General features: G+C 33.6%; 2 protein-coding genes across 4 annotated transcripts in view; both read right to left on the reverse strand.

Moving 5' to 3' along the window:
• The window catches only part of LOC145318814 (polypyrimidine tract-binding protein 2-like), a 148,627-nt gene that overhangs the window by 891 nt on the left and 121,001 nt on the right, over window positions 1-26,735 (reverse strand). The window contains exons 2-13 of the mRNA XM_080160407.1: window positions 8,307-8,342; window positions 7,568-7,737; window positions 6,471-6,608; window positions 5,996-6,057; window positions 5,238-5,303; window positions 4,853-4,910; window positions 3,991-4,079; window positions 3,457-3,559; window positions 2,959-3,084; window positions 2,411-2,485; window positions 1,044-1,370; window positions 162-711 (exon numbers count right to left, since the gene is read on the reverse strand). Coding sequence (XP_080016533.1) covers window positions 658-711; window positions 1,044-1,370; window positions 2,411-2,485; window positions 2,959-3,084; window positions 3,457-3,559; window positions 3,991-4,079; window positions 4,853-4,910; window positions 5,238-5,303; window positions 5,996-6,057; window positions 6,471-6,608; window positions 7,568-7,737; window positions 8,307-8,331 — 1,293 coding nt within the window. The 5' untranslated portion in view covers window positions 8,332-8,342 and the 3' untranslated portion in view covers window positions 162-657. The remainder of the gene's footprint in view (window positions 1-161; window positions 712-1,043; window positions 1,371-2,410; window positions 2,486-2,958; window positions 3,085-3,456; window positions 3,560-3,990; window positions 4,080-4,852; window positions 4,911-5,237; window positions 5,304-5,995; window positions 6,058-6,470; window positions 6,609-7,567; window positions 7,738-8,306; window positions 8,343-26,735) is intronic.
• Window positions 8,343-26,735, reverse strand: part of PAN2 (PAN2-PAN3 deadenylation complex catalytic subunit PAN2) — a 34,223-nt gene continuing 15,830 nt past the window's right edge. For all 3 annotated transcript variants that reach the window (XM_080160395.1, XM_080160397.1, XM_080160396.1), the window contains exons 28-38: window positions 25,325-25,502; window positions 23,137-23,226; window positions 22,757-22,852; window positions 22,026-22,195; window positions 21,817-21,867; window positions 21,427-21,530; window positions 20,334-20,444; window positions 19,492-19,588; window positions 16,925-17,020; window positions 8,960-9,083; window positions 8,343-8,754 (exon numbers count right to left, since the gene is read on the reverse strand). In XM_080160395.1, the coding sequence (XP_080016521.1) occupies window positions 8,978-9,083; window positions 16,925-17,020; window positions 19,492-19,588; window positions 20,334-20,444; window positions 21,427-21,530; window positions 21,817-21,867; window positions 22,026-22,195; window positions 22,757-22,852; window positions 23,137-23,226; window positions 25,325-25,502 (1,099 nt within the window). In that variant the 3' untranslated portion in view covers window positions 8,343-8,754; window positions 8,960-8,977. The remainder of the gene's footprint in view (window positions 8,755-8,959; window positions 9,084-16,924; window positions 17,021-19,491; window positions 19,589-20,333; window positions 20,445-21,426; window positions 21,531-21,816; window positions 21,868-22,025; window positions 22,196-22,756; window positions 22,853-23,136; window positions 23,227-25,324; window positions 25,503-26,735) is intronic.

Raw genomic sequence — 26,735 nt, forward strand, 5'->3', positions numbered from 1 at the left:
GATAAATAACTATTACAACGTTAGTTTAATAAATTAAATTATAGATCCTTTCTGATTAATAATATTGTTATCCAGTTTATGCTGTGCTACTTATAAACATACTTGTGCTTGTTTAATAACAATAATGGTTTGATAGAAAAGTATCATAAAGTAAGAAATACATTATTAGTGATTTTCACATAGAAAATACTATTTTAAGTACATTTGTATAAGCATTTAGACACATTTTCTCCAATATTAATATTAAATTTATAACATTTATACAGATTGTCTAAATACTTTAAGGGATTTACAAAATAACATCAAAATTTCAAGAAACAACTCAAACATAACAAAAATCAAATTTTTTCAAACATATGATGTAAAACTAAAATTTTAACATAGATTTTCGTTTTTTTAAAACAATAATAACAAAATAATATTTAGCCCGCCAATGACATATTTTATCCGTTAAATTATCAGAAAGGGTATAAACTACAGAGTATGTTTAATATACATAACACTTAATAAATCATAATCATTCGGTGCAAAAATTCATTGTCTAAGTCTCAAAAAAAAATATAAAAAAAACAGTAGAAAAAACACACAAAAATTGATCTATTGTGAAAAAAACCTTTGTAGGATGAAAAAGAGTGTCCAGTGTAATTGTGAATTATTTTATTCTTTTTTGTTCCAATTCTGGGTGAACGAGACGCACAGTCCTTTTGAATTCTGAAAAAAATAAACATTAAAAATAAGCAGAAAATCAAAAAGTCAATGAAATAAACTATAACTATCCCTGTTTTGTCTTTATAGCTCTATCCTTATAAAAAAGTAACAGGATCTCTGTCTGTCTGTACCGAAGGATCTCGCTTATCGCTAAACCAATGTGGTTCTTTTTTACAATGTAGCTTCTCATTTGTCCTGGAATGTTTATAATAATTCACCTATTTTTCTTTTTTTTTTGAAGGAAGGGGGGGGGGGAGATGTAACGTACCCCGCAAAAAAGAAAAAACATAAAAAGTGCCCTTGAAGGCCTCTAGAAAAAAAGAACTAAAACTGACCTCTGTCTTAACCTTGTCACTGTTGTGGTTATGCATAACGGCCAATGCTCTCAGGGCTTCTTCAGGGTTGTCCATTTTCAGGTAGCACATTTTACTTTTACCCTCACATTCCTTGGAATCTATCACGGTAAAGCCATTCTCAACAAACAAATCCTTGATATCTGTGTGCTCCATGCCATCTGGTATGTTTCCCACGTGGAGGAGGTTGGAGGGAGGGCGCAGGTTTTTCAGCTGTTTTTTCTCGGCCATTATGTTCTTGAATCTATGAAGTGAAGATTTTGTGTAAATTTTCTGTAACCCCTCCTCATCTACTAACTTATCCTGTAGGTCACAGGTAAAGGATAATTAAAAAAAAACTTTTAAGCCATGCTGGAAATATTTTTAGACAAGTATATATTTCAAATTGTTGAGCAAAAATAACCCCCACCCTTTCGTTTTTGAAATAAGTTGTGTTTAGTTTTTTTGCTTTAGGTCAGGTTAGGTTTTAAGGTTTTCTTCACAGCAAGCTTAGTTAAACAACATCAATTAAACCCAATATAGGAATAAAGGGAGAGGTCATTTTCTAGTAAATCCCGTAAAGGTGTGTGTTATAAGGCCTAAAAATAGTAGTAGAACGATAAGGTGCTCTATATATTTGTATTTCCTATTGAATAGAACAATAGGGAAGAAATTTTTTTTTTTTTTTTGATAACCGTACCTGGAATATCTGAAATTTCTATCAAACGCTTTGTTTGGCTCAAACTGACACAAATAAAAAAAAATATAATTATAATAAATCAACCTGTAAAGAATGACTTCTTCCTTTGTTTAATGGTATAGATTGTTCTTAACCTTTACCTTGTACCTATAGAAAACATTATTATTATAATTATATTTTTTTTTAATTTTTGTCAGTTTGAGCCAAACAAAGCGTTTGATAGAAATTTCGTATTTTTTTTAGATAATCCAGGTACGGTTATCAAAAAAAAAAAAAAAATTTCCCTATTGTTCTATTCAATAGGGAATACATATATCTAGAGCACCTTATCGTTCTACTACTATTTTTAGGCCTTATAACACACACCTTTACGGGATTTACTAGAAAATGACCTCTCCCTTTGAGTAAGTACATGTTATGCAGGGATCTTAAAGGATAAGACAATGGATAATAAATTGATTACTAAAATTAACACTTCTGTAGATTTGAATTTCTGATTGAAAAGTTTTGTAACTACTAGATTGGAACCTACTAATAAAAATTCTTTATAAGATCCTTAAGTTCTTAAATGTATTAAACTTTGAGTACCAGCTTAATCTAATGTCGAATGTTTTATAGTATCTGTGATATAAAATTAACAATTTAAAAATCCTTTTTTCCCTGCCTTGAGCAAACTTCTCAACTTGCTGAATGAGACAATCAAATTCTTTCCTCCAACTTTAAACTGATCTAGGTGTTGCTTGGCCTAAATAAAATATTTTTGTTTGAAAGGTGATTGTGAAATCTAGCACTTTAAGAAACGTCATTTCGATTTCAAACTTTTACTTTTACCATTATTTAACGCAGCTACGATATCAGTTTATCACAGTAAATGAAAATCTGGTGTAAGATCCAAGTAATAAGATATCCACTAAGTAGAGTCACTGGTTCCTTATATTGATTCCATTCTTATTTTGTTGATTATGGTACATATTCATGTAGAGAACATTTCATTTTAGGATACCTGCGTTTTAATCTATTGTGGTGTAAGTAGTCAGATCCATAGTGATCTATTCATGGTTACCCGGGAAGAACTGATAAGGATTTAGGTTGATTATTGTTTTAGTAGTTATAATTGTTTTGTATCTTATATTTTTCTTTAAACAAAAATATCTGGGCAGCATGATGAGGTTTAGCCATATGAACCAGAGCACAGTCTCTCTTTTTAAACAATAATACCTGGGCAGCATGATGAGGTTTAGCCATATGAACCAGAGCACAGTCTCTCTTTTTAAACAGGATCTTTACACACAGCACATCCCCATAAACACCCAACATGTTGAAGATTTTGTCCACTTGCGCCAACTAATCACAAATAAAATATAATAAAGTACAATAAGTCTTTCAAAGGGGACTATGCACGAACGAGAGCAAATGATTTAGGCACCTTCCAGCAGTGAACCTGAGTAATATTTTGGTGAATATACTATTTTAATGCTGTTAATATAGTTTCATTATGGTTTTATATAAAAAAATCTTTAAAATAAGCATTTTTTATGATATGATCGAATGTTATTTTTAGTTCAAACTGTTGTGCATATAGTTCCCTTTAAAATGTACAAAATCAATAAAACTAATATAAGAATAAACATTAGGAAACAGAAATGTAATTTATTTTTATCTAAATGAATTTCTTTAATAAAACTAACACTCTAGGACTATTTAAAAAAAAATTACCTCCTCAGGAATGTTTGAAACTAGTAGGACGGGTCCATTGTCAGGTCCCATAGGTCCCATTGGACCCATCGGTCCCATAGGACCCATATCATCACGGAAAAATCTGTCAAAAATTTGTTTATACAAAAGAGTGAAAGCAGTTTTTAACTCACTGTGTCTATGGATATTATATAAAGTAGTAAGCTCTATTTTGTCTGTAGCGAAGGATCTCACTAAACGCTGATCCGATATGTTTCTCGAAGATTCTTACAGGTCCTTAGATGGTTTTAGTTAATTCTGTTTTTATAAATAAGTCTGGGTAATGGGTATGGTTTTATGCTTTTTTTCTGTCCTTCAATAACCCTTCGAATATAGAGCCCCTAGATGCAAGGGGCTCAGTCACTCATAGTGAATCTATAATACAGAGAGAGACACTAATTCTGACTTTATAAAATTAGTTTACTACTTATCATGCTAAGTTCAAGATATTCACAACTACATTTGTCCTATTTTTTTATTTGAGATAATAAAAATCATGCTGTTTTGTATCTTGACCTGTTTGGTGGGCCCATAAACTGATCCTTGGGGGGCTCCGGGGGCAACCAGCGGGGGTATTTGTTTAGATTGTACTTTCCAGTATAGTCCTAAAACAATGATTAAATTTTGACATTGAGAATCATGGAGGTAAGGGTATAATACAGGGATCTAATGGGATAAGACAATGGACGATAAATTGATAAATGATGACACACAAAATTACCCCTTCTATAGATTAAATTAGTTGTTGAAACGTTGGAACACTCAACTTTATAAAACAACCAATCAAAATTCAGTAAAAGTCCCCAAAGTTGTTAAGCTAACGAATAAGAAAGATAAAAGGTAAACCAGCAATCCAATCCAATAAATAAAAATCTAATTGAGTACCAAGATAACATACAGTCCAATGTCCCCTTCATCCTTAATTTATAGACAAAGTCTTACCGCTGTTTAATCATTCAACTGAAATATCTATTTTAAATTAATTTGAATATAAAACTTTAGGTACCATTCATCCCTTAATCCATAATGTTTAAAAAATGTGAAAATACTCGGTAATAAAACTTTGGGTACCAGTATAATTAAAAACTTTGGGTACCAGTATAATTAAATATGTTACCGCTGTATATCCATCATCCTGCATAGATCCAGGCATTGGTATTCTTACTTCTGTTAATAAAACTTTGGGTACCAGTATAGTTAAAAACTTTGGGTACCAGTATAATTAAATATGTTACCGCTGTAAATCCATCATCCTGCATAGATCCTGGTATTGGTATTCATACTTCTGTCAAGAAAACTTTGGGTACCAGAATAATTAAATACTTTGGGTACCAGAATAATTAAATACTTTGGGTACCAGTATAATTAAATAGCTTACCGCTGTATATCCATCATCCTGCATAGATCCTGGCATTGGTATTCTAACTTCTGTATACCTGAAAAAAAACATTTTTTAAACTACGTTTCACCAAATTCACTACCCAGGTAAAATCAGTTAAGAAATTCTAAATTCAATTTTGTTAGGCAAAAACGTACCAGCTTATGTAGACTTCCGTTCTAGAGGTCTGTAGTGCAATAACAAAATCTAACATATTTTTTGGAAAATTTTTGAAAACTTCATATAATATCAATGTTCTTATACGAAATTGCTCCTATTTAATTTGCCTTTCTATGGACAATTTTCGTAGATACTAAACCAAAAGTACTTTTTCATCCAAGACTAGAACCGGTTAAATGACATGATGATGGCAAAAAAAACTTACTTGGTGCTAATCTGTACTCTTATATGAAGTCCATTTCTACTTAATTTCTCCTGCTGCTCGATTACCCTAAAAAAGATATAATATTAGAACGTTTTAAAAAAAATATTTGAAGATTTTAAATTAAAAACAAAAATATGTTTTCTCGTATTCATTCGAATCCGGCGGATAGAAACCGGTTCTCATCCATACGAAAAAAACTATGTCTAGCACCGTATTATAACCAGTTTTCTACGAATATAAAAATGTACAGTCATAAGATTAAAACCAGTTTTTTTAGCCCGTGCCTTCAGCATCTCGGGGCTAAAAAAACTGGTTTTAATCTTATAGTTGTACATTTTATATCCGCGGAAAGCCGTTTATAATACGATGAAAGAAATAACTATTATATAACCATTTTTATTTTTAACCATTAGTAGCGCAGTTAGAACAATCTGACATAAGTTTATATAAAATTATAATAAGAACAGTAGATTTTTATACAGTAATAATATTGAAAATTTTTAGAAATTATAAATTAGGGGACATTAGGATGTTTATGACACTAGTCACCAAAGTTTTATATTTACATTTTCTTATTCGTTGGCTTAACGACTTTTGGTACTTCTATTGAATTTTGATTGGTCGATTCATTAAGAACAGTGTTTTAACTTTTTAACCACTAATTGTATTTACAGATGGGGTAATCATTATTGGAGATGTACATCAATTTATCGGCCATTGTCATATCCCTTAAGATCTCTGGTTAAAAGTAGACTTACTTGTTTGCATTTTCTGCATCTTTCATTTGCACTAGAGCCGTTGTTTTATTATTCGCCAGCACCTACACAATATCAAGAACAATTTTTTAAAAAGTTTTCAAAGTTTTTAAAGCCAACGAATAAGAAAATATTTAACAAACTTTAAGAGCATTATAATTTACAGTCCAATGCCTCCCCCCTGACAAATATAATACATTTTACATATTGCTATTTCAGGTGTGCCAGCATTAAGACTTATATTATTGTGATTATATGTTTTACCATGTAGTTATCTTATTATGCTTTGCATATTTTATGTTAATAAAATAAATATGTGTTTTACAGAATAAGTGGGCTTTTTGATATCTTTAATTTATATTCCAGACCAATAAAATGTGTGTCTATTTATGTAGTGTGTTATACACCAGGGATAGGTATGCTTTGCCCATTTTATCACCCCTATCTTACCACTCCCAAAATAAATGTATGTGTATACCTTAATCCTGAGAACCTCTCCAAACTTGGACATCTCCTCGTGTATGATCTTGGGTAGGGCCAGGTCCAGTGGTATGTTGGACATCACTATGACACGGGCCTCCCCCTTGTGTGGGTCTGAGGTGTCCTCATCTTGTTTCTAGGTGTAAGATAGATAGATAGATTAACCACCATAACCCCCCCCCCCCAGGGGGATGTTGGAGATCACTATAACACGGGCCTCCCCCTTGTGTGGGTCTGACGTGTCCTCATCTTGTTTCTAGGTGTAAGATAGATAGATAGATTAGCCACCTTAAACCCCCACCCCCCACCCACCCCCAAAGGGAATGTTTTACATGACTATGACCCTAGCCTCCCCTTGTGGGAGTCTGAGGTGTCCTCATCTTGTTTCTAATTTTAAGATAGATAGATAGATTAACTACCATACCCCCCCCCAAGGGGGATGTTGGACATAACAATGACCCTAGCCTCCCCCTTGTGGGAGTCTGAGGTGTCCTCATCTTGTTTCTAATTTTAAGATAGATAGATAGATTAACCACCATACCCCCCCCCCCAGGGGGATGTTGGACATGACTATGACCCTAGCCTCCCCCTTGTATGGATCTGAGGTGTTTTGTTTCTAGTAGCGTTTGGTTGTATTAAGGTACTTTCACTCATATAGATAGAATAACCTCACAACCCCCCCCCCCCCAAGTTCCAGGGGTATGTTTAACATGACAATGATCCTAGCCTCCCCCTTGTGAGGGTCTGACGTGTCTTTGTCTTGTTTATAGGAGTAAAGTTTTGTTTAGTCCAGGTTGTTTTATAATATTTTTCTGCCCCTCCCCCATCCATAGATTCTTGGGGGTGCAAACGCTAGTATTTCATGTTAAAAAATAGCTGAATACCATCCCAAGGCATTATTCTGAAAGCAATATAGCCCAAAACCTTAACAGGACCTTTATAAAGCTTACCTAAAACAACGAACTCAGTTGGGTCAGTAGTTACCAAGATCTTAAGATTAAGACAAAAAACCTTAGGTACTACTTTATATAATAAAATTGATAATAGGAGTTATGGAAAATATATTTAAACTCTAATAAGAGCTGCGCTACTTACCCTATTCCATTCTTGTTCTTCCTTTAAATTTGGCGGCACACGGGACACCCCAAATCCCGCCATTGGATTGCCTGACGCACGGCCGAATCCACCGCCGCCATATCCGCCGTAACCCTGGTCGTAATTACCATAACCGCCGCCGTTAAAATTTCCACTGCCGTAATTTCCGCCTAATTATAAAAAAATATTTTTTTATATTTCAGAATGTTTTATACAATTATAACGACAAATAAGTCCATAAGAAATTATTGTTAAATTTTAACTAGCTAATAACATTATAGATTCAATAAGTGCCTTTAAAAACAGACATTAAATGGTTAAGTTTTAAGGTCTTTCAATTTTAATAGCAAATGTAAGGGTAGAATTATTCCTTTTTTTTTAAATGGGAGGAAAGAGTTTTTTTTTCCTTCCATTTTTTAGATAGAGATAAAAATAAGCCTGTAAGCCTGACGCACTAACATTTGACTTGTACCTGTAGTAGTTTCATTACAAAAACAGTTATTTATCGCAGCGTATTTTAGACAGCTTTCCGCAGATATTTAAATGACAAATTATTAGATCTAAACCAAAGGCCCAGACTAACAAAACTTGTTTTAATTTTAAGATTTTTATTATATTATTCGTAGAAAAATGTCTATAGTACAATGCTTTACAAGATTTATCAATAGGGCTGAGAACCAGTTATAATCCAGCGGATATAAATCGGTTTGGAAGCCATACTGCAAAAAAAAACATTTACCTCTATTTCCGCCCCATCGGCTCATTTTTTATCAGGTCTGAAATTTTATATTTTTTCCACATAATTATTAGGATCCATTTTTTGTAGGATAAAAATACATATACAATACAATTTTCAACAATAACGTAATTTCATCACATAAGATATATTTTTTGTGATTTTTAAAATCTTTTAGTGCCAAAAAAAAACTTTTGAAAAAAAGGAATTATGTTACAATTTAAGATTCTTTTAGTTCCTGTAAATTTGTGTATTCTGAAAGTATTTTTATGTAACTTCAAATTCATTTTTCTTATTTGATAACAATATAATACTGTTAAAAACGATGAACTAATCTAATATAATAAACAATTCAAAAATAATTTTCTTAAAAATCTATAATATCTTTCTGTTTTAAGTACTTTAAATCTTAAGGAATTTCTTTCTTCTATTTGTCTGTAAATCCAGGGATCTAAAAGGATAAGACAATGGCTGATAAATTGGTGTACAACCAAATGATGATACACAAAATTACCACTTCAGTATATATAACAATTATTTGTTAAAACTTAGAAAATTTAAGAAAAGTCCCCAAAGTTGTTAAACAAATGAATAAAAAATCTACAAAACTTTGAGGTCAAGTGTAAAAAACAGCCAAATGTCCTTTCCCTCCCTGCCTTAAATCGCTGGCGACTTCATTCTGGAACCTTCCAGTTCAGCTCCTTGCCAACATCATACATCTTGGTGAGATTCTCAACTATGGTGTTGTCCTTCTTCATCTCCATATACTTCTTGTATAACCTGAATATACAAGTATAAAAGGAATGAAAATATTACCTTTTGAATGAATATTAAAGAGACCACGATTTAGATTATTTAGATACGTTTTATATGTTAATTTAGTTAGGTTATAATAAACATTAAACTATTAAACTATTAATCACAATAAGAACAACATATTTATAATCATTACAATTCAGCTATAGGTAGACCTTTCACATTGTAACTCAGATGTCAATTGAATGTATGTCAATGTAAACAAAGATCAGCTGATGGAAAAATGTGGTGTGTGTACATAAATGAGTTATTTAAGCAAACAAAATTTAGCATAAATGGATTTAAATAGCGTTAGCTCATCATTTAATACCTTGGGATTTAAATATCCATTTATGCTAAATTTTGTTTGCTTAAATAACATTCTATTGCAACAAAAAGGTGATGTTAGCAAATAATTTCTTGAATAAAATCATAAAACGTTTTTTCATTTAATTTTCATTTTTTTCACTGTTGTGTTTTTATTTGACATTAAAATAAAAATCATAAAAAATCTTCCAAATCAAAGAGAAAAAATCTTTGAATTATTGGTCCATTTAAGTTCAAAGATTTTTTTATTGTAAAAAGTTAATTTTTGTAAAATATTTTTAAAAAAATTTATCATAATCCAAGATGGCGTCAATACATGTAAAATAATATTTTCAAAACAAAAAATTTAAACTTGAATATCTTTTTTCACAGATTGAATTTCAAAAATCGGTCTGACAGTTTTTCCAAAGTCAGTATGATCTATCGAATGAAAAAGGTTTGAAACTGATAGAACATTTCTTTATACTAAAACATATTTTTTCTCCCATTTTTTCCCACACTTGCAAAAAATGAAATTCAACGAAAATTAAATGGTTCTCACGTTAAAAAAATTTTCTCACAGGTCCAAAAAATGAATTTAAATGAAAATCATATGTACCATTTAAATCAAAATAAATGGTTCCCACATTCTAAAAATTTTCCCACGCTTGACATTCTTGAAAAATGCTAAATAAATGGACATTTAAACAAACCAAAGATCGCGTTTTTTGCAATGGAATGTAAAGTCAAATGTCGTCTTTTGTGTTGGAATCTATAATACAAAGTAGAACGATGTCTGTCCGTCTGTCTATCTGTCTGTCCGTCTGTCCGTCTGTCTGTCCGTCTGAAGCTTAAGATCTCAGTAACCACTGAACCGATTGGGCTCTACTCTTCAGGGAATATACCTACTGGTCCTGTGATGGTTTTAAGCTATTTTCTTGGGGGGTGGGACACCCCCAACCCCCCAAAAAAATGAAAAATACCCCCTTAAAAAAAAATTTTTTTTTACTTTTCTTTTTAAATCTAAAATACAAAAAATTAGGTTGATCAAACCTCTTGGGGCAAAGCCCCTAGAGGCTAGGGGCGAAGCCGCTAGTAACATTATAAAGAATTAATAACTAAAACAAATATAATTTTGTTACAACAAGAATATTATCAGGGAGGAGGGTATTACTCCAGACCCAAAAGTTTGATAATAAAGTTTTCTTATTCATTCGCTTAACATTTTTTGGGACTTTAATTGGTTGATTTATTAAGTTCAGTTTCCAAACGTTTCAACCACTAGTTGTAATCTACAGAAAGGGGTAATTTTGTGTACTATCACTGGGGATGTACAACAATTTATCGGTCATTTTTGTCATGTACACTAATGTATGTACACTTTCAGGCCACCAGTCCACTGAGAAGAACAACGGGTTGCCTGCGGCTCACTGCGGCAGACATTCTAATTTCGCGGTTGCAAACAGCAATTTAAAGATTTTCATTTTTCAGACCGCTTAATTATAATGTCTGCCGGCTCTTTGGAGAACTAAGCTGTCCAGATTAACCATCCAGGTACAGCTTAATTCTCTGAATGTATGAATTTTATTTTTTAAAAAAAACCTTTACAGGAGAAATTTTATTTCATGTAAGTATGAAAATTATATGGTAATTGTTATAATTAATTTAAAGAGGACAAAAATAATAGGTGAATAGTGTTTTTTTTTTCTTATATTTTTTTCTGGAGAAAATCTGGTGATCGGTGCGTTTGTGTGTGTGTTGAAAAATGCGTACTAGGGTAATTATATCATCAAGAATTAATCATTGATCTTTATACAGAAAAAAAACTTTAAAACGTATTATTTACCCTAGTAATTACTCCGGATGCAAATTGATGCAAATTATTTTATGCTTTTTAAAAAATCAATAAAATAGTATATAATATAAAAAAAATAAACACTTTAATTATCAATTAAGATGCATGCCAATGTAATAATCAATTAAACTTAAGAAAACTAGTCAAAAAAAGTCTTCTAAAGGGGTAAAATAAACGATTTTGTTGACTTTCTCATTTATCATATGTTGAAGTAAAAGCAAAAATTGCAAAATCTACTTAAGGTTTTTTTTGATTTTTTAAATTTAACATAGATATTTTAAAAGTATGTAATGGCACCTTTCATATAAGCTCATATCATATTGAAACTATATTCGCCCTTTAAATCATACTGTCACAAGAAGGCATCACTTCCACAACCCACTCCTCGGATTGTCCAACTCTCGGACGAGGAAGTTCAGAAGGCGGAGAACTACTACTTTAGGCTCGCCACCAAAGAAGTGCTTAAATTCTCCAACTCTAAGGCCCACGGCAACAATGTCGTCACTGACGAAAACATTATCAAATACAATGGTCGTATTGTCGAGGGCACCAGCATTGAAGACGTTGACAATATCATGCCTGATTTGTCTCCCCTCCACTTTGTTAGACCGATAGTTGATCGGTATAGCTTGATAGCATACTCCGTTATGCTATACGCCCACCAAGAGCTTGCACTACATAGAAATGTAAATGCAACACTCTTAGAATCTAGGCACATCGCCTATATCCTCCATGGCAGAGATCTCTCCAAAGAGATTAGAGCGGCTTGCCCACATTGTCGTAGGTTCAAGGCCAAGCTTCTAAGCTGAAATGGGACCAATCCACCAAAACAGGTTGACCATTGCTCCCCCGTTCTACAACTGCCAACTTGACCTGATGGGTCCGTTCTTGGCTCACTGTGAACACAACCACAGGTCTACAGTCAAGGTTTGGGGTCTAGTCTGTAGAGACCCAGCCTCATCCGCAACAGCGTGTTATGCTATGACTAAGTATAACACAGACGCCTTTCTCCAAGCATTCCAACAATTCGTTCATCATTATTGCTACCCTAAAAAGGTCTTCATCGACCCAGGAGCACAGCTCATAAAAGGCGTAGCAAAATCGGAGTTTTCCATGGCTGACATCACTAAAACGCTCAATGGAAAAAGTTGCAGCATAGAGTACAAGGTCGGTCCCACTGCTGCTCACAACTATCAAGGTTGTGTGGAATGTTCAATCAAAGAAATCAAAACTTTGTTCCATGCAACATTTAACGGTCTCAAACTGGATGTCATGTCATTTGAGACTGCCTTTTCATATAAAGCAAATGAGATCAACAACATGCCGATCTGCACGGTATCCAGAACGGAGGATGTAGGTCACGCAGACCTTATCACGCCTAACCTTCTGATACACGGCAGAAATAACAGGCGTGCCCCCACTGGACCAATGAGGGTAGAACAACCCTCCCGCCTTTTGGAACAGATGGAACGCCTCTACCAATCATGGTGGCAGATCTGGCTATAAGAACGCCTTCCAGATTACATCCCAAGACCAAAGAAATTTGACAAGACAGGTCCACAACCAAAAGAGATGGACATCGTTGTTTTCCTCCGGTTCCCAGATGAGTTGATTGGCGATCAACTCTGGCGTCTTGGTCAGGTCCTACACCTCATCACTTCTGATGATGGTATTGTTCATCAGGTAGTTATCCATTGGCGGAAACACTGGAAGGAAGAATTTCATGAGACCAGAAGGAGTGTCCGGCACATCGCCATCCTGTTCTCCGAGGACGAGCTCTCACTAGTTGACCAAATCAGGTCCGCGGCCTCCAAGTGTGACAAGTCGTACGCTTCAGAGCAAAAAAACTAATAAAACTGTTCCTGAAACGGGTTAACACATTGCGTTGCAATTGAGTTACACCCGTTAAAACTTTGGCTGAATTTGCCGAAGATAATAATTAACCTCACGGACACGCATTACGATGTTGTGCGTCTCCGATCTCAAACCCCCTACTAATAAAGGCTGTAATTGCCGAAAAAATATAATTTAACCGACACGCATTACGATGTTGTGCATGTCCAAAATTCAACTCTACTATTAATAAAGGCTGTAAGTGTCGAAGATAAAAAAAACCTAACTATTAAATAAAGGCTGAAATGGCCCACCTCTCTAAATACAGCTGTAATTGCCTTACAAACCAACAATTAATATTAATACTGTAATTATTAAATATTAAATTACAACAAAAGAAAAATCCTACTTAAAGGTTCACACACCCTTTAATAACTTTAATAATCTTTTTATTAAATGTTAAATTCCAACAAGTAAATGCTGTTTATTGTCCTTAATAATTTTATTATTAAATGATGAATTGCCTCTAGAAGTTTAACCCACCTACGAGGATGATGGTTCTACATCAATAGCCGATAAATTGATTCCAGCCGAAGAAAACCTGGATTAGTATTATCAAATATTAAATTTAACGTTATTTTACAAAATAATTATTGTTTTTATGCCATTTTACCTATTGACTTTCGAAACAATTATAACCCATTGTAAACGATACGCCCAATAAGAAGCTTTTTTTATATATAAACAAAGTTTTTTTACTTCAGGATGGACAGTAATGTGGCCGCCATTTCAAACAACGGCCCCGTCCCAAGCGCCCCCCTTATCAAGCCAGAACCTGAAATCAGGGCAAAAAGAAAGGAGTTGCTGCAACGGCTAAATCCATCCTTCACCCCACAAATTGAACCCACCTTGTTCCAGAATGTCAACAACCCAAATATAGGGGAGATGCTTGACCAAGAAAACAAGGTGATTGAGTGCATCATCCACTTCCAGGAGGATATCAAAGCCCTTGAATAAAAAATTAACACGGAGCTGCACAAGATAAATGTCACCGACGTCAATGGTGGAAACTTCCTACCGGACGAGGAATTGACGGTTGAAATACCACAATGGACGCTAAAAGGCACCCACTGCGTAAGTACTCGTCAGGTTAGGGAAGAGGCTCAGAAGCGAAGCCGCTTAGAGCTGTTATACAAACAAAAATTCCCCGAGGATCCCACCCCCCTTCTTCTGGCCCGGACAGCAACTTGGTAAAAAAGATAGACTACCTTCACCAAGTCATGACTGAAAAAGAAATGTGAACCTTTTTTGATAGATGGCACCAACTGGACGCAATTCATGAACTGCTTGGAAAGGATGATGTAGTTGCTCCCCGGTTCCAATCTGTGTTTTGCCGTATGATACAGAAGTAAGGAAGCAGCGCTGGACGTCGCACTTAGCCGCCTAGAGTTTGACCGTGAGCAGAAGTTCTATGAATACAGAAAAAGGACTGCTGAGAATATGAAGACTGCAATCAGCCAAATCCCAAAACATAATTCCAAGATGCTATTCTGCAGGAATCAAGCATGTCCTGACTGTAAACACACATCCAAGCCCTCTTTAAAAACCCATGGTCTCCAGAATTCTGGCTCAAGAAGGAAAAAACAAAAAGTTTCCCAGGTCAAACAACAGGAACCCTCCACCTCAAGACAGCGCTCACGCTCCCGCTCACGTTCACCATCCAGGCGCCGGTCCTCAACAAGACATTCTCTGCCAAGACGCCGTTCCTCAACAAGACACTCTCCACAAAGACGCCGTTCTCCCTCCAGAAGGCGTCTCCCACCTAGACGACAATCCCCTCATCGACGACAGTCACCGCAAAGATGGCAATCACCACCACCTGCTGTAAGACGAGAATACCATCATTCAACAGCACACGATGAGAGAGATAGTTATTATAATAGCAATCCTTATGAGTATGCATCGGGTAGATACGTCACACACTTCGAACACGAACGTGTGGATCGTCCCTATAATGACTGGCAATATGGGGATGCCCATGAACCCCCAGGCCAGGACGGTCACGGCTATTAAACTTTAATAATTTCAGATAAAACCTAAATCACGATGAGTGTCCCGTACCACATGCTGGCCTCTCTTGAGCTTCCATATAACCATATGAAGTTCATAAAATGTGAGGTCCGTGATATCCGTGGCGCCATGGAATTTATCCGCCGCGGCCTGGAGAAACACGCCCGCCTGTTCCCGCAGGACAAACTGAACGCGCGGTACTTGAACCGCTACGCCCGCCGTATCTCCAGCCTTGAGGAGGATCTGGATAGCTGGACATCCTGGGCCCCCCGCATGCCTGAAGCCCTCGCCAGGTATGAGGTTAATGTCCTCCGGGAAAAGTTTTCAAAATAATGATGGAGATGGGACCGGCCGCCGAGGCGTTTTACTGGTCGATCTCCCCGGCGTGGAGGCGCCCTAAGGTTGTCACCCCTTGGCGCCAAATTTCTTTAAAAAAATTCAGTAAGCTGAAAAAAAAACTCAAAAGCAGCTCATCAGCTGCTTCGCCACCAGCAGAAGGACATCTCTGCCCTCCAGGAGTCCCGGGACTTGGCCCAGGATATGGAGAGAGCCGCGAAAAACGCGGCCTTCCAAGCCAAGGAAGAGACCAGCCGAGCCAGGGTCTGTACCCGCAAAGCCAAGCGGCTAGCCCTTGAAGCCAAAGCCGAGACGGCGGCAGCAAAGGCGGAACTACAGGCCTTACAAATAGAGATTCTCTGCCTACAACTCCAAAACTTAACTCTTTAAAATTATTTTGTTTCAACCCTCCTCCAAATTTTTCCCTTCCATTTTTTGTTCAAATTTAAAACCAATATGTCTTTCAGACAAGACATAAAATAACAAAATGAGAGGCGCAGCCACTAACACACTTTTTTAGTAAGCTCCGTCAGGATGATTGCTTCTGGGCGTGTCGTACAATTATTCTGTCCCCTTTCCTTTACATTGTACAATGCAGTGATCAACCCGCAGCCCTATGTTCTTCTTTTTCTTGCCGGGAGTGTCATGTACACTAATGTATGTACACTTTCAGGCCACCAGTCCACTGAGAAGAACAACGGGTTGCCTGCGGCTCACTACGGCAGACATTCTAATTTCGCGGTTGCAAACAGCAATTTAAAGATTTTCATTTTTCAGACCGCTTAATTATAATGTCTGCCGGCTCTTTGGAGAACTAAGCTGTCCAGATTAACCATCCAGGTACAGCTTAATTCTCTGAATATGATTAACCCTTTTCCCCTTTCTGTACTAACCATTACTGTAATAATGTATGGGGGGAGAATAGGATGTTAGTTTAAGCCGGGTGTAGCTTAGGCTTCCAACACCTGAACAAAAATATAACATTTTCTATCTAGGAAACAACATCAAGAATTTCCCAATATTCCAGACTCCATTAAATGCCCTGAGGCCCCGCCTGGAGACCCTAACCGTACTCCCGTCCTGGCCCCCCTGCACCCTTTGGATAACCTCTGGTGAGATTGTGATAACTTTGATCTTCCCTGCGTTACAGACCCAGGTAGTTTATATTTGCTAAAGCTGCTCTATAACTAGCCAATCTGTAAGTCCTATTCCATCTTGGGGGATACAGCATCCTTCCCAGACAATTTTTTTTTATCCCTTTAGATCCCAACTATAAAAGGGAAGATGAACAAAGCAGAATTTAGGACAAATAAACATTGTAACAGCCATTTTCATCTTTTTTAAAAATATCATATTGATAAAAAATAAAGTGACTTAAGAATTTCTTAGCTTTCCATATTATACCTAATTGTTAAAGGACTCCTACCTGAGAGAAGTAACAGCGTCCTCAATAGAGTCATGGGTAACTCCTTGGATAGTTGCCTCCAGGAAATACCAGGCCAAAAACTTCAAAGACACATATCTGAAATTGATTAAGTAGTAGTATATACTTAAATAAAAGTAACAGGAAGTTTGTGAGTCTGCCTGATTGTTTGAATCAAAGGATCTTGCTAACTGCTGATCTGATATGGTTCTTCTTTAAACTGTAGCTTCTCATAGGTTCTGGAAAGGTTTATGACTATTTTGGGAAGGGTTCACCACCTCCCAAGAGAAATCGCCAATGAAAGAACTTTTTACTATTTCTTTTCAAAACTAAATAGATAATTGGAAGGAGGGGGGGGGGGGGGGGGCGGCAACTTATAATATCTATCTCACTGTTGGACCCTCAGATGTAAAAACTTTATTTTAGTGTTTGGCCAAATTGACTTAGCAATTGTATCTGTAAGTACGTCTAATAACACCCTTTGCTATTTTTAAAATCCGAGAAAATTTTTTTGGCAAGAAATTGCAAAAGTTTGCAGCTTTTTTCGCACCACTACTTAAATCGAGTTTTAAAACGTTTCATATAAAATCATTTTTATAAAAAATATCAATAATTACTTAAAATTAGGCATGAAAGCAAAAAAATCTCATTACACGTGTTAATTTTCATGTTTTAGGTCTTTTTTTGAGGAAAGTATAACTTCTCCTTTTTTGACAACAATATATTTTTTAAACAATTCAAAGTAAAATATAATAAAAATTAAACGATTTTTTTTAAATTTTCAGTTGAAAATTTCATCAAACATGCAATTTAAGTGATGAAAATGTAATGAAATCATATTTTGAATGTTTAGAATTACCAATTTTCTACATTTAAAACAAAATGTTAACAAAATTTAAAAACATTTTAATATATAACTTTAAAAATAAATAACATTTTATAAAATTATGTTTTAAAAAATAAATCATTAAAAGGTATTAAAATGCATTTGAAATTACTTAAAATTAAAACGAGAACATCTTTTTACACTGTATTCTGTGTAATAGAGTTTAACTGACATGATTAGTAAATGAAAAATTTCCTAAACTGATTAAGCCTTTTAGTGACTATATTAAAAATAATTTATTTTGTTTTATATTGTTTTTTTATTCAAATATTTGACAAAATTTTCCCTGCGTCAATAAAATTAAGTCAGTTTTTACTGTTTCCAGGTTTTTCTTTATAATTTTAACAATTAAATATAATACAAATTATCATTATCTTTTATTTGAATTATCATACAATTAAAATGTGAAGTATAAGCTAGAATAGCACTTTTTTCAACGAATATTTTAATGACATTATATCAAAATAATTCCTCTTTAATATCACACAACATATGATTGGGAGTTATAGACATTTCTTGGAGGTATAATATTTACAAAAATACCATTAATTCTGTTTTTATCAAAAGTTAAAAAATTGAACAATTCTAAAACAATGGTTGGCTGTCTAGATATTGAGTACACTAAGACTATGGCTCTGTTATATTGAAATAATGTTGCAAAAAGAGGGGTTCTGAAAGTAATCTACCTAATTTTTTTTTAAAGAACCCACAAGTACTGTCAGTATCTATTTTCTTGTCATTTAGCAGACAATCAAATCATAACACAATTTTCATAATAAAATATTCAGGTTTCTACTTCACATTTTAAAAAATATACTGATCAATAAAATGTTCAAAATTTTACTTTGTATCATTTAAAAAAATATGTTGTAATTCTTATTTTAAAGTTACATTTTTATCCCTGACAAAATCATAGACGACTTTTAAAGGCATCTTATCTAAATTTTTTTAAGAAAAGCTTAAAAACGTTAATTAGGTATGAAAACTATTTTCTTCGATTTTTCTGAAGTTATTATCGCATTCTATGGGTTTTTTATTATCATTTACTTATATCGAAAGTGCCAAACATTGTACCCCAACTTATTCATTTAATAAAAAACGAAGCGTGATCTATCTATCCCTATGTATAATTACCTATGTAGGGGTAAATTATAAAGATAGTGGGTATCTCTAATTTGATCACTAGAAACTATAATAAATATCTATCTCATATAAGAGGGGGGGAAGTTTTGACACATTTGCGTAAACAGTGAGTATAGGCTTTATCTTTGCACTGAGAGGATAGGTTATTAGGGATAAAATCATTCATATATGATGAATTTTCCCAAGTTTTGAGCTTTTTTGGATACGCCTCCAGGTTCAGGAGCTGCAGGCCTCCAGGTACAAGAGCTGTAGGCCTCCAGTAGGTCTCTGGCTAGGTAAAAAGGAAAATTAATTTTTTAAAAAAGAGATAGAGGTCAACTTATTAACAAAATATGCATATTTTGTTATATAAAATGACCTCTAACTTTTCAACAACAAAAAGATAAAGTGCAAAGATAAAGCCTATACTCACTGTTTACGCAAATGTGTCAAAACTTCCCCCCTCTTACCTATGATGGGGTAAATGATGAAGATAGAGGGTATCTCTAATTTGATCACTGGGAACTATAATATCTATCTATCTATCTCTATGTATAATTACCTATGATGGGGTAAATGATAAAGATAGAGGGTATCTCTAATTTGATCACTGGGAACAACAACATTAATAACGCGGAAATCATTCTTCAAGCCATGACCTAAAATAAGATTGACCATTTTAATTACATCCGATTGTCCAATCCCTAATTAAATAACTTAATGAAAACATACTGGCTCAATATCGGTATAAAAAGACTTCTCAAGTGAAAAAGCTATAATTATAGAAGCTAGGTAGGTATAAAATCCAATAAAACGGCAAAGCAAGCCAAATCATTCAAAATGTTATAACACTCTGACAAACTAAATTTTTGAGAACATTGTTTTAGAGGGCCCTTTGGTCATATATATGATAGTATAGTTTTGAATTTTTGGAAAACCAGTAGGTATTACCTTAATGGATGTATAAGTAATATAAGTGGATATTATGACAGGAGAAAAGTTTCAGCTTGCTATTTACCGTATCATTTATTTGTCAGTTCGTTAATTCAGTAAGATGGGAGGGGATAAGGCAATGAAGGTGGAAGGGGGAAATTGTTATTTTAGCCCGCTGCGCGGTTCACTTTATTAGAGAACATGAAAATCTGGTGTAAGATCCAAGTAATTATAAATCCATTATTACCTATGAAAATAACTCCCGTATCAATTAGAAACCTAAGCTTCTGATAGGTTGACTTCAATGTTGTCAAATATAGTACCTTATTGTAATAGGACTCAGTAATAGGAAGTATTACCTATGAAAATAACCCCCGTATCAACCAGGAACCTGAGCTTCTGATAGGTTGACTTCAATGTTGTCAAATATAGTACCTTATTGTAATAGGACTCAGTAATAGGAAGTATTACCTATGAAAATAACCCCCGTATCAACCAGGAACCTGAGCTTCTGATAGGTGGACTTCAATGTCGTCAAATGCTTGGAACTGAAATTAGCATCCAGATCTCCGGGCTTTATACCTGACAAAAGAATTATTTTTAGGCAATGACGATTATTTCCAAATGCAGCAACCATTACATGTATAACTAACTAAAATAAATACTTTTAAACAATCAGAGCTTTATTGTTCCAACAGTTTTAGAGATCTTAAGTGTTATTAATCCTGCGTATTAAAACAAGGGGGGGGGGGAGTTTGTACACTTATAGGAAATGAAAGTTCAGTATCAAATTTTGCCCTGGCATTTTGGGCTTGTTTTTATAGTTTTCAACCTAATTCTTTTTGTAAACTCTCATATATGATTGAATATACCTGTAAAACTTTGAAAATTGAATTTTGAGACTTTCCTTCTCGGGGCTGGTGGGGCAAAAGACCCCTCCAAACACTAAAATTTTAAGTACTGAACTTATTTTTAAATATATCGAGCTGATTTTTTTAATTGAAACTATTTTCACATAAATAAAATAAGTAGTAACTACAGATTTTATTTACGCACTATCCTAAAAACAACCCCCCCAAATACAAAATTTACAAGTTTTGAGCTTACAAGCCCCTAGAAGTAAAGTGCAAAAATGTAATATCGGGTGGCTAATCAACTCATTTATGTAACAAAAGGTTCCATTTAAAAAATCAGCTAGATATTTTAAAAACTATTTTCATTTCCTAAAAGTGTATAAACTTACACCCCCCCCCCCCTCCCTTTATATAAGACTAAATAACACGATTGAAGAAAAAATGTTATTTTTGTTTTTCAGTGAGTTACTGAGTCACTGGTTGGTACCCAAAGTTTCAAAACCACTTTACCTTATTAGTTGGCTCAAAAACTTTAGGTGCTTTTAATGAATTTTGTTTGGTTAGTTGCAAACGAGTAGTGTCACAACTTTTTAAAGAATAATTGTAATATATAGAATTAGTAAGTTTGTTTATCATCATTGGAGATGTATTGTTTTATCCCTTAAGATCCTTAAAAAAAACGATTGAACTACACTGCAAACAAAGCTTACCTGAAAATTTTGTGAGATAATCTACGACTTGTTCCTGAGTTGAGATATAATCATCAATGAATGGAACACCCTCCAGTCTTCCATGTCCACGTACACACGTTATTCTGCCCACAGCGAGACAACGTTGATTAACAAATTAATTATTGGTTGAAAAATTTGGACACAAGAACGAGGGTCTAACTGTACTTAATTATGACCAAAATCTTAGTATGCGTTAGGTCATAATTAATAACAGTTTGACTTAATAAGCGCATTTGACTAAACGGTACGCAAAGAAGACCATCTTTACAAATAACATATTATAAACATGTTATTACAATTACTATGTCCAAATAAAATTAAGAACCTAAATCGCATTAATAAATATTTTAAAATAAACATCGTCTTTTCCTTGCAACAGACATATGAGCTGCCTTTACTGTACTCACTTTACCATCAGACCTAAAAAAATAATAAATAGGTATATTTGTTTTGATTTGTTTGGTATTTTCAACTTATGCAACGAGACTATGAACATATTATATTTAAAATCCGTTAACAACAAGGAAACCTCTTATTCAATTAGAGTTTTTTTTAAATCTATCAAAACTTAATCCTACCTCAATTCAGATTCTTCCTGGTTAAGGGTGACAAACTCCGCGTCCACAGCGACCAGATCACCCTTCCTGGGCAGCTCGTCGTTGTTGAGGGGGGTGAAGGTGATCCTCTTACCACCCGCCTTCTGCAACAGTGTCTTGTCCTCAGCAAATACGTCCACAGTGATCGGGTTCTGGTGTTTGGTTTACATTATTATCATCATTCTAGTAGAGGCGGCGTTCAAAAATTATCCCGCTATTGGCTAGATTGAATATTAATCTTTTTATTCCATTGGCCTATCCCTGTATATTAATCTTTTTCTTCCATTGTCCTATCTCTGAATATTAATCTATTTCTTCTATTGTCCAATTAAAAAACTAAAATTAATCCTTCTGTAGATTAAAATTATTGGTTGAGAAATTTGAACACTATTAGTTAGAACCAACCGAGATTCACTTAAATTACCCAAAGTCTTTGGGTACCAGTTTAATTTACAGTCCCATTGTCCCCTCCCTCCCTGTTAATAAAAAATAATATAATTCCTTGTATCTGGTATTCTTTGTTTTGACACTAAACTTAATCCAATCATAATTCATTAAAAGTCCCAAAGTTGTTAAGCTAACAAAACATTTCTAAAACTTTGGGTAATAGTGTAATAAACAGCCTGTTAATAAATCTTTGGGTACCAGTGTAATTTAAAGTCACATGTCCCCTCCTTCCCTGTTAAAATGAAATAATAATAATAATATAATTCCTTGTATCTGATATTCTCCAGAGGTAGTGAATATTGAACAGCTGTGAAGCAAAGGACACAAGGCACCTTCCATTTCAGGTTAAACCATACAGCTTCCTATTAATGATAATATATGGTTAAAAAGTAGATGCTTTTGTCTAAAAAATAATAATATAAAAATATAAAATTAAGGACTATTAATATGCAAAGTATAAACTATTATTGATTTTTCTTTGCCTGTTTTAAAGTAATAACTTTGGTTAAATACCAAATGATTTTGGGATCAATAAGGTTTCCCTTTCCAAAGTTTTTTTTTCATTTTAAGGGCAGGTGTTGCGCCCTTCCCCCCTAACACCCCTTCACAATGTATTCTAAATATATCTAAATAAAATAAATATTACCTCCTTTGGTATTGGGTTGATGGTAAAATCGTTGAAAATGTACCACTGAGACACAGGTGACCCAATTCTTGCATGGTAAGATGGTCCAACCTAAATAATATTTGTGGGTTAGAAGAAAGGCTAGTTGGTGTTTTTTAACCATTGCTAGCCCATATTGGATACAGTAGTACCATACATAATTTAGGTAGTACTTTAAAATATGGATTCACTTTCTAAAAGTTTTTTTCTACAACTATTATTTCTATAAATAGTATTAAATGTTAATTTGAATTTTAATCAAGATTTATTTATAGTAAATTAGAGCATATCAAATATAAAGACAAAGTATAATCAAACATAGCACGGGTGGACCCTCAGATGTAAAAACTTTATTTTAGTGTTTGGCCAAAATGACTTAGCAATTGTATCTGTAAGTACGTCTAATAACACCCTTTGCTATTTTTAAAATCCTAGAAAATTTTGTTTGGCAAGAAAATTGCATAAATTCGCAACCTTTTTTAGCACCACTACTTAACTCGAGTTTTAAAACTTTTTATATAAAATCCTTTTTACAAAAAATATCAATAATTACTTAAAATTAAACCTGAAAGAAAAAAAATCTCATTCCACGTGTTAATTTTCATGTTTTAGGTCTTTTTTTGAGGAAAGTATAACTTCCACATTTTTGACAATAATATATTTTTTTAACATTTCAAAGTAAAATATAATAAAACTTAAACGATTTTTCTTGAATTATCAGTTGAAAATTTCATCAAACATGCAATTTAAGTGATGAAAATTTAATAAAATCATTTTTTGAATGTTTAGATTTACCAATTTTCTACATTTAAAACAAAATGTTAACAAAATTTAAAACATTCTAATATATAACTTTAAAAATAAATAACATTTTATAAAATGATGTTTTAAAAAATAAATCAATAAAAGGCATTAAAATGCATTTTAAGTTGCTTAAAATTAAAACGAGAATATCTTTTTACACTTTATTCTTTGTAATAGAGATTAATCGTCATTTGCTGAAAATGAAACTAATTGAATCTTTTTGTGACCATATTTAAAATTTTTAATTTTTACACTAAGGTGTTTTTTAATAAAAATCTTTGTTAATTTCTGTTTTACGACAAAAAAGAAAGGGACTTTTTTACTATTTCTAGGTTATCTTATGCAATTTAAACTATATAATATGAAATAAATTTTAATTGTCTTTCTTTTGAGCCACAAAACACTGTAAAATGTAACATATATGCAAAAATAACAATTTTTTTAATGAATATTATAATATCCTTATATGACATTGCGTCAGAGCTTATTCTTTAGATCATATGTTCATGAAAAGTAGCCATAACTTGGAGGGTTGCGCTATTTATTAGAATATTAAATAAACTTGAATGGTAAAAATATTAGCATAGCCTTTGTCAATTCAAATGCTTTAGGTATATTATTCGGAAAGTTAGTTAAAAAAGAAAGAATTTGCTGTGTATACTGTTGAAAGACTTTAAAAAATGTAAATTACAAAGCAATCCTAAAAGATCGGGTCGTAGGCGAGTCTTAGTCGGGGGTTTTCTGATAGCAAATATTGCGTTATTGGTATACAATGTAAAAAAAAAATATTTAAAGAAATTCTTTAAATAAAACCCAACGTGTAATGACAGTACAAACATCTTAATGCTAGAAGACATATGTTTATCAACATTTGCCGAAAACTATTTCCACAAGAAAAATTATTCAGGTTTCTACTTTATAATTTTAAATATTTTTTTCTGAAAAAATGTTTGACATATATCGTATTATCATTTACCAAAAGAAATATTTTGATAATTTAGATTTCAGAGAAGATGAATCCCTTCAAAAAACTAAGACGACATTTTGCATCTTCTGCTATGACATTTTAGAAAAAAATATAAAAAAACAAAATTTAGTATGAAAACTATTTTTATCGATTTTTCTGAAGGTATTATTGTATTCTGTTGGTTTGTTATTACCATTTACTTATATCGAAAGTGCCAAACATTGTACCCTAACTTATTGATTTAATAAAAAACTAACCGTGATAGTTATAACTTCTGTAGGTTTTGTCAGTTAAGCACCAGAGTAAAGACATTTTTACAAGAGCCATTTTAGAGTGATGAAATCTTACAAAAAGTTTGACCATGTTAAGTAATAGTTTAAGAAAAAACAAAAGTAACACCTTGACCAAAGAGACAAGATTGGTAGAATCCGGATTAACAGGATCCATAATATTTGTACAGACAGCGTACAGCTCGTACGTGAGGCTCTGGATGATCTCAATGTTGGGGTCGTCTTTGCTTGTGTACACCAGGCCGTTGGAGGCCAGGTGTAGCTCTACCTCGAACGGTACCCAAGATCTTAATGGAAAAGGGTACTTTATTTATAGTTTAATGTCTCATGGAAAGAAAACGATGAAGTGGGTTGAGTAGTATTTTCACAATAGCTTTTTAGGTTAGGTTAGGTAAATGTTAATGACTGCCCAGTAGGGTTAGGGGTAGGACTAAAGCTACAGTGAAAATATGACGAAAACGGCTACTTCGTTTCTTTCCTTGATCCGTTTATTGTTTTAAAAATCTATGTGTAAAATTGGTCATTGGAAGCTGATTAATTCAAATTGAAGATGGGGGGGGGGGGGGTTGGATGCCCCTCCATCAATTCTAATTAAACTTTATTTTAACACTAGCGGCTGCGCCCTAAGAGGTTTAATCAACCTATTTTTGTGTTATTTAGATTTAAAAATAAAGTTAAATTTTTTTAGGGGGGGGGGGTATATTTTTTTTGGGGGGGGAAGGGTGGTCGTTAATTCCCTTTTCTGATTTTAGTTTTTAAAAAAATTGGGGGGGAATGGGGGTGTCGCACCCCCCCAAGAAAATAACTTAAAACCATCCAAAGGACTAGTAGGTATATTCCCTGAAGAGTAGAGCTTAATCGGTTCAGTGGTTACTGAGATCTTAAGCTTCAGACAGACAGACAGACGGACAGAGAGACAGACAGACATTGTACTACTTTGTATTATAGATAATTTGATTGATGGTTAAGTTATCTCTAACATAAAGTGACCCAATTCAGTGATCTAAAGGGATAAGACAATAAATTGCTGTACATTCTTTATTATGACAAACAAAATTACCCTTTCTGTAAATTAAAAATAGTAGTTGAAACGTCTGAACACTCAATTTAATAAACCAACCATTCAAAATTCAGTAAAAGTCCCCATAGTTTTTAAGCCAACGAATAAGAAAATGTTCTTATAAAACTTTGAGGACTATTGTATTAAACAGCTCATTGACCCTTCCCTCTCTGTATGAATCCCCATGCCCATACATGACCTAACAAAATTACCCATTTTGTAAATGAAAATTATTGGTTATAAGGTTATGAACTAACCAATCAAAATTCAATAAAAGTACCTAAAGTTTTGTAACTAACGAATAAGATAACGTGGTTTTATAAATTTGGGTACCAGTGCAATTTACAGTTTAATGATTCTGAACTTAATTACATTTTTAACAAAAAACACTCCAACTTTTTTTTATCAGATAAGATTAAATGATGCTAAAAAATGTCTAATTCAAATTGGTATATTTAAC

The sequence above is a fragment of the Acartia tonsa genome, chromosome 5 (genome assembly GCF_053477335.1).
Source record: "Acartia tonsa isolate MP-2025a chromosome 5, ASM5347733v1, whole genome shotgun sequence".
NCBI classification, from domain to species: Eukaryota; Metazoa; Arthropoda; class Copepoda; order Calanoida; family Acartiidae; genus Acartia; species Acartia tonsa.